Raw genomic sequence first — 7,980 nt, 5'->3', positions numbered from 1 at the left:
ACATCTGAAATTATTAAGGGAGTAAAAAACCTGCCTTTCAAATACTACACCTTCTACTGCATTCATCCCTTCTTTTGGGGGAAAAGAATAAAAAGCAGAAGCAAAAGCTACTATGGCCAGTGCCAACTGAAACACCCATGGTCATGGTGAATGAGAACTTTTAACACAGCTCTCCAGCTACATCTATCTTTGCATCATTTTTCCCACAAAAATTCCCACTGCTGTAGCTGTCTGTGGACATCAGCCCACAGAGGACACCCATCTCCTGGTATCTACATGTGGCCTAACAACAGAAAATGTTTCCACATTTGATGTTCTTTTCATATGTGACACTCTCCTCACAAGGGCAGCTGGAGAATACCATAACAAAACACCTGCAATCTACAGAGAAAGAAAACAGAGGACATGTCATCATGTGGAACAACTCCCTCCACCAACCTCATGTTCCTGAAGGATGACATAGACTCCCTTCCATAGGTCTGTTTTTGAAACCTGCCTGCACTATTTATTAACATTAAAATAACCTTTGACACTTTTAAAATTAGTGACTTTAAACACACTAGAAAAATAAGACTGGCAGACTATATAGTGCATTTTGTGTTATTAAAACTCCCCTACAGATACACACTGCTGGACTAAAATGGTATGTATTGCATGTGTTCTGAAGTGATCCTGAGCACGGGCTCTGTGCATACCATTTCATCTGCCAAGATGCCATTGATGCCATTTTCATACAGAGAAATGAGCCAGTTCAGTCCTCGGATCTGGTAATCACGCAGCTTTCCCCATTTCACATCTAAAAGACATCAAAGAATAGACTAAAAGATACACAAAAACTTAGGAAATAGTTTCACCACCCGCTGGCTGGTAATTGACAGTGATTACCAAAGCTACAGAACAAAATCAAGTAATAAATTAATGCAATAAATTCAAGGACAATGCAGAGAGGAGACAGCAACATGTTAATTTGGTTTCTACAAGCTGCTGCAACAGCTTTGTTTTCAGCAAGAAACCAAAGCAAATGGAAATTCTAAATCTATCACCACTGTCCAAATCAGAACACAGTCAAACATTACAACAACAGGATACTGAATTCCATTAAATGAACTGGAAGCTGTTAGGTGCTTTAAATTATATCAGAATATAGGTTACATATGTAAAAATGATAAGATGACATACTTAAAAACTCTTTCCTATTAACTGAAATATAGCAATGGATTTCTAAGGGACAAGACTCACTGGATCAACTTTTCTAGCCTGAATGAAAATAAGCAGTTCCTCACCAATACATTTTGTACCACTAGATCGGTGCTGGATTTTTTTCCCTCCCTCTCCTGTCCCACCAAATTATTTCACTACCTTAGAGAGTATGCAAACCAAGTTAATTTTAAACATTTTAAAGAAAACGAAAGGGGCAAAAAAAAAAAAAAGGAAGGAAACATACATGATGGAGATTCTTCAAATCGAGTGCAACATTTGTTGTCTTGGAGCTTTCTGTCAACAGCTCCTCATCCTCTTCCTGCTCTGTTCTACGGTGCCGATAGCTGGAAAAGTCCAAGAAAGGTTGTGAAGAAACTGAAAAGACATCAAGTTGCTGCAAAATAAAATCTAATGTATATATTACAACACAGAATGCAAACACTCAAAGAAATTTCTAGCAAGAATCTTCACTAGAATTCATGTTCAGCAGGCTCAAATACCAGCCCAAAGTGACTGGAAAGGGATTAACGTGGGCATCAGTACTGGCCTTTACTACAAGACAGGGAACAACACTGCATTTAAGTTCTGCTGCACCTGACAAACACAAGCTGCAATGAAGGCAATCCAAATTTCTAGACTTACAATTTTCAAGCAGCCTGCAAGATGTTGCACAGTGATGCTCTCCATGAGCTCTTACCAATTAGAGCCACAACTGCCTTACTTTTCTGCCCCTGCTTTTCTTCATGCTGGAAAGCTTTAGCAACAGCACAAACCTCTTGTAACTCCTTGAGTTCTTAAGCAATCCTCAATTTACAGGTGGGCAGTTGAAAAAAAAAGGCACATGCACACTGACACAGGACAAAAGCTTAGCAAGTTCAACTTCCACTTTTGAAGCACAATAAAATCTTATTTATAGTACAAGTCAGCCTGTGTGTCATCACTCACTCGCCAGCCGACAGTAAATTCTGTTTCTCATCCTTCTTTATTCGTGGACGCCCAGGTTTCATTTTCAAAGGTGAAGTCGGAGTTTTCTGAGCAGCAGGTTGAATGAAATGAGCAAAGAGCTCAGTCTGCTTCAACAGATACTCAAATCTGTTTGCTCTGTCTGTTTGCTGGTGACAAGGGAAAATTAAAAGGAACAAGCGTGAGACATTCCAGTATGTATTCATTCAAAACAAAAAGCAAACAAACACTTTTTAAATATAGATTCACATTACTTTATACACATCACACAACACCAAAGAAGACATGAGTAACATCAACATACCTTGCTGACAGATTTGATGCTTTTTTTTGGGGCCAAAGCTCATCATTGCTACGCAACAAGATCGAAGCTGTGAGACAGATCTGTGCCAAGACTAAAATCTAACTTTGGCACAAAGATTGCACAAGACTCACTGGATAGGCCAGAGTCCCCTTCAACTTTCTCCTATCAAAAGTGATAGTCCCACTCCTAGAAATTTCCCCTGACCATCTCACACAGGATTCTTCACTGTTCTAATTCGTGTCTCACCAGACTGGCAATGACTGCTCCCTACTGCACTGGTGACCTGCTCAGTGAGATAGAGCACCTCCCTGCGCTGTCAGATAAGCAACAGTGTTGGCATCAAAGGGGGCAGTGAGAGCAGAGCAGCTCATAGCCACAAGCCAGAACATCTGTTTCAGCAGCAGAGACCTTAGACATGCCCAGCCTAACTCATCAGGCTGTCCCCTCTGATAGGAGCTGCTGTTTCTGCTGCACAAGAAAGATTACAGCAGACAGTATCTGAAAGGTTCAGCTTCTCTGAGACAGGTTCCATTTGGAATTAACACACCTTGCCAGGGCCACACCAAACTTTGAACAGACAAACAAGCCCAAAACAGCTCCAAGGCTAACAGTAACCACTCTGACATTCTGCCAGCTGCCACAGCATAACCTGCTATTTAGCAACTTGCAGCACAGCTACAGGAAGTCAGTTCTCTTAGTAAAAAGGAACATATGTTCCAGGCTTCTGCAAGAGCAATGGCAGCTCTGTGAGTGTTCTCCTCCTTAGTGTGAGCAGATCCTGCACTGTGGAAGACACAGGAAGACAAAGTGTCAGAGAATAAGGAGACCACAAAAGAGGTCTCAATGTACCACAGAGGACTCAGACTCACTCTAAGGATATTTTAAGATTGAATGACACAGCCACTATCCACATCCACTAAATTAAGTTTTCCTGCCTGTTCTTCACAGGTTTTGTTTGTTTACTTTGTAGAAGCTTCTGAGGTTTAAACTAGGTAAGATCTCACTACCATTCAAACTGCTGACCCTTATTTTTAAGTTCTTTTTTTACTGCTGTACAAAAGAGAAGTAGAAGAGATACAGACTACATTGCAGAAGGTTCTCATTCTAAAATTTTAGTGAGGAATCCTCTGCAAGCTTTGGCCCAGCACACACATCCCAACACTTGCTTTCACAGCACTTGAGGATGCTCTTTTAGGGCTAACAAACATTATCTGTGTCTTTTAGACAGGACACAGAAAAGAACAGGCTGTACTCTGCAACCCTGAGCTATCGTCATACCAACAGAGAACTCTTCCCATTTTCTCTTTCAATGCATCTCTAAAACACAATTGCCCTCGTTATTGTGTCTGTCTAGAGACTAAAGGAGACAATTCCAAGTTCACTTCCTTCAGTGTGCCAGAAAGCAGCACGAAGAAATATGCAGAAGATGACGGAGTTATTTTCAGTGGCAAGAAGAAATAACACAGGAAGAAGTAAATTATAAGAATCAGTTTCACTTTCCTATGAAGAAATTCCACATGGAGTCACAGACACTGGAATTACAAACAGGAAGAAAGACAAACGGAGCAACTGAGAAAGAAACTACAATGAGATGGTGAGGAATGGGTGACTCCATCTCTTACATTATAAAATCTATTAAAAAATAAAAAATAAGGAAACAGCAAATTTTCTCCTTTCTAACCTGTGAAGCACAGAAACACACCACTCATCTTCAGAAACTTGAGGACTCTATCTAATCAAAGTTTGACAAAGAGATTCCTTGAGAATCTTTTTCTAGGACTGAGAAGCTGAATGCTCAACTCTTTATAATCCCTCTGGCTGACAGGATGGACTACTCTATAGGTAACTAAAATGCTGGAAAGGAGAATGGTCCAAGGAGTGGTGTTCTGGATATTTTTTGTTTTAAGTTACTTAAATATTTTTAAATACCTCGACAAATCTTTATAAATCCAGTTAAGATATTTCAAACAGAATACAGCGAACAGAAAACTCAAATCCATTTTAAATAAGTGCATAAGTACTGAATAGTACACAGTCCCAAATATTACATACCATTTTCTCTTCATATGTAGGATCTGTTTCCTGGATTTCTTTTTGTTTTGCCAGCGATGCATCATCAAAAGACTCCTGAGATAAAAAAGAATTAAAAAGAAATATTTCTGAAAAAGGGGAGATACTGATGTAAAGGAGAACAAACTTGTTTCACATTGCATCAAAGCAGCAAAAGCTGGCTGTGGCACCTGGTGTGGATAGATAGCAGTCAGCTCTCTATTATTTCCAATACAATTACCTGGAGATGGATCAAAGATCCCTGCCACAGGGTGAGGGACAAAGCTGGGTCTCTGTAATCCGATTTAGCTCAATCATTAAAGCATCACATCAACATGAATGAGGGAGACAGCTGTGGTCCAGGAGATCAGCTGCCACTTCTAGGGTGCTGAGCCAACCCCTCCTGAAGCTGGCTCTGGGGCACACTGTCACAGCACCAGCTCCAGGCCTCAAGTGAGGGCAATTTCAAGGTTTTTTCCAGATTACCCCAACCCTTCATCACTCTGTATCAAAGGAACAAATCTAAACCAGAAGCCAGACTGCAGTTTTGATGTGAAAGCTGAGGAGGAATTTAGGAAACTGTATTTTTCTCCTATGTAGTTTACTAAATCAAATAATGTTTATGACCCATGGTACTACTAACAACAGAAAAACCAGTTGGCTGGGAGAGGGCAGTCCTCCCTCATTCCCTTTCCTGCCTAATCCTTAACATACTGCCTTCAATTACTCTTTTGGATCAGGGCTTTTTTATCCTTTTTATCTCTTCTGTCACTAGGTTAACTCTTTCCATATCATCTCCCATCTGGATTTTCATCTTCTGTTGTTAAACCTAAAAGCAGTGAGATGATCCTTCCCTGATAAACAATGCTAAGGTAACATATTACAAAATAACTCTTGGAAGGGTGAGAAAATGAAAGAAATTAGATGCTTTCAAGCGTTTATTAACCATCTGTTTAACTGAGCCAAATAAGAACGGAGCTAAATTCAATCTTTACTGGCCAGTACAGAACAAAGGAACAGGAAAAGTTAAGAAACAAATGAAACAAAGGCTGGCAAGAAACAGGATGTTTGTCAGTGGGTATTTCCTCACAAACCTCTGGCAGGTGAGGCATGTGGAAACAGAAAAACCTAACACAAACGTTTAATCAAAACATAAAGAACTGAGCATAAGAAGTTATGGCTAAAGCTCTTCTGAAGTCATAACCAAATCCTCTTACTCATCCCTCACTGGACTAAGCCAACATCCAGCGAGCACAAGCAGAGCACCGTTGGAACTTCTGTCGCAATTCCCTTCTCCCGCAACGCCTAACCTGGAAAGCGCAGCAGCGGAGCATCCGAGCTCATCATCTGCTGCACAGATGACAAAACCCTGCAATTTAGCTGGAGACCAGGGAAAGCAGTCTCTCAGATGCTCACGACTCCGAGGCATTCCAACTCAAACCTCACGGCGTGCCAGGAAATCCCTTCCCAAGGTAAAAAAGGAACGGACTTGGCAGCACGAAGAGCCCTCGCACACGGGCGCCTGGAGAGCACGCGTTTCTCAGCCTGCACACGCTAAACTCCAGCCCGGAATTGCCCTATTTCTGCAGGTTCCAGCAAGATTTATTTCCCACAGTGCTTCGGCTACTTGTTCATCCGAAAAACACGGCATTTGCAAATTTATTTAGATCAAGTAGGTCGGACAACCCAGCGTGACTCAGAGTACAGAACACCCAGCGCTGAAAGCAGGACCGACCAGTTTCCTGCTATCATTAAAGAAACAATGCTGCGATAGAATTAGCATCTCCAGGTAATCACTTCCAACCCCTTGAAATTTCTGGAATATAGACATTTGTTGCCAAAACACCCCTCCGACAACCTTCACACCGCCTTCCGCCCCACCCCCAAAAGGAAAAAAAAAAAAAGAAAAAAGTTTTGAAGCACTTCAGCAGACAAGCAGACAAACATCTCTCGTGCTTTTTCCGAGCCGGGCTGGCTCGCCCTGGAGCAGGAAGCGCAAAGGCTGGGCAGGGGCTCGGGGAGGCAGGAGCGGAGGGACAGCCCGGGGGTGCGCGGGGGGCTCGCTCCCGCCGCCCCTCTCAGAAAACAAATAAGCGGCGTGCCCCGGGCGCAGCGCCGCCCTCCCCGTGCCCCGGGCAGGAAGAGCGCGGCTCCCGGGCCCCTGCGCGGAGGGGAGGGGGTCCCAGCCCTCAGAGCCCCCTCCCCAGACACCCCCAGGCCGGCGGGCCGCGCTGCGGGCGGCAGGGAGGGTGGCGGGCGGGAGCGCGGCCCGGCTTTGCCAGGTGCGGCCCCGCGGCCGCTCCTCCATTGTCTCCCGCGGCCCCACGCGGCCCGGGGTGTCCCACCTGCCGCCGGGCCAGCGGGGGGCCCCGCCGGGCCAAGCCGACTCACCTCCATCTTGATGTCGCCCCCGGCCAGGCCGGCGGCGCAGGGCGGCCCCGTCCCCGCGGCCTCGCCGGTGTTGGTGCCCGGTGGCAGCGGCGGCGCGGGCGGCTCGTCCGGCTGCGGCTGCCCGGCGGACATGATCCCCGCCGGGAGGAAACGGCGCTCCGCCGAGGCTCGGGCTGGCGTCCGGCGGGGCTGCGCGCTGCGGGCAGGGGCGGGCGGCAGCCGGGATGCCGGAGGAGGAAGAGGCGGCGGCGGCCTGCGGTTCCCGGTTCCCGGAGCGCGGCCGGCGGAGGGAGCGAGGCCCGGCCCGGCCCGTCCCGCCGGGAGCCGCCAACCAGCGCGCGAGCCGCGCCGCGAGCCCGCGCTCGCGAGACTTCCCCGCCTCGCGCGGCGGGGACGGCGGGAAGGGAGGAGCGGGTGCCGCCGGCGGGGGCGCTGCGGGGCCCGCCCGGGCCGGGCACTGCCGGGACCGAGCCGGCGGGACCCCGAGCCGGCGGGACCCCGAGCCCGCGCAGCGAGCAGAATCCGTACTGCAGAGATCAGGTCAAGGCTGGGCAGGCACCGGGTGTCAGACCCTGCCTAAGATCCCAGCGTATTCCCAGCTGGGAGGGACCCACAAGGATGATCGAGTCCAGCTCCCGGCCCTGCACAGGACATCCCCAGGAGTCACACCCTGTGCCTGACAGCATTGTCCAGCGCTCCTTGAGCTCGGTGCTGTGGCCACTTCCCTGGGGAGCCCGTTCCAGCGCCCTTCCTCTGGGGAAGGATTTTTTCCTGATATCCGACCTAAACTTCCCCACACAACTTCAGGCCATTCCCTGGGGCCCCGTCACTGTCACCCCAGAGAAGAGCTCAGTGCCTGCCCCTCCTCTTCCCCTCCAGCTGTAATCGCAGTACAATCTCCGCTCAGTCTCTCCTCGCACGGCTTCCCCTCAAGGCCCTTCAGGATCTTCGCAGCCCTCCAGGAAAGGCTCGGGAATCACCCAGGATCATCCATGCTCGGGCTGGAGCAGGCTGATGCAGGCGGAGCAGCAGGGCTGTGTGACAAGCAGGGGACAGCCGTGTGCTGTACAGCG

The 7,980-nt window shown here is 47.4% G+C and overlaps 1 protein-coding gene across 1 annotated transcript; it reads right to left on the bottom strand.

The window, feature by feature from the left end:
• Positions 1-699: 699 nt before the first annotated feature.
• On the bottom strand, positions 700-7,197 carry SMARCA5 (SWI/SNF related, matrix associated, actin dependent regulator of chromatin, subfamily a, member 5). Its single transcript, XM_033060690.1, has 5 exons — positions 6,908-7,197; positions 4,520-4,594; positions 2,146-2,312; positions 1,445-1,544; positions 700-796 (listed from the first exon to the last, which is right to left on the bottom strand). The coding sequence occupies exons 1-5, from the start codon at positions 7,037-7,039 to the stop codon at positions 791-793; spliced, it is 480 nt and encodes a 159-aa protein (XP_032916581.1). The 5' UTR covers positions 7,040-7,197; the 3' UTR covers positions 700-790.
• Between the last annotated feature and the right edge of the window lie 783 nt (positions 7,198-7,980).

The sequence above is a fragment of the Catharus ustulatus genome, chromosome 5 (assembly GCF_009819885.2).
Source record: "Catharus ustulatus isolate bCatUst1 chromosome 5, bCatUst1.pri.v2, whole genome shotgun sequence".
In the NCBI taxonomy this organism is placed as follows: Eukaryota; Metazoa; Chordata; class Aves; order Passeriformes; family Turdidae; genus Catharus; species Catharus ustulatus.
This window is presented reverse-complemented; position numbering and strand designations above follow the sequence as displayed.

What these genes read in the sequence shown, in the direction of transcription:
- SMARCA5 (XM_033060690.1), bottom strand. Translation starts at nt 7,039, where the DNA reads ATGTCCGCCGGGCAGCCGCAGCCGGACGAGCCGCCCGCGCCGCCGCTG. An exon ending in GGGGCGACATCAAGATGGAG is followed by an intron (nt 4,595 to 6,907) that starts GTGAGTCGGCTT and finishes TTTTTATCTCAG; the next exon opens with GAGTCTTTTGATGATGCATC. An exon ending in CTACATATGAAGAGAAAATG is followed by an intron (nt 2,313 to 4,519) that starts GTATGTAATATT and finishes CCTTGTCACCAG; the next exon opens with CAAACAGACAGAGCAAACAG.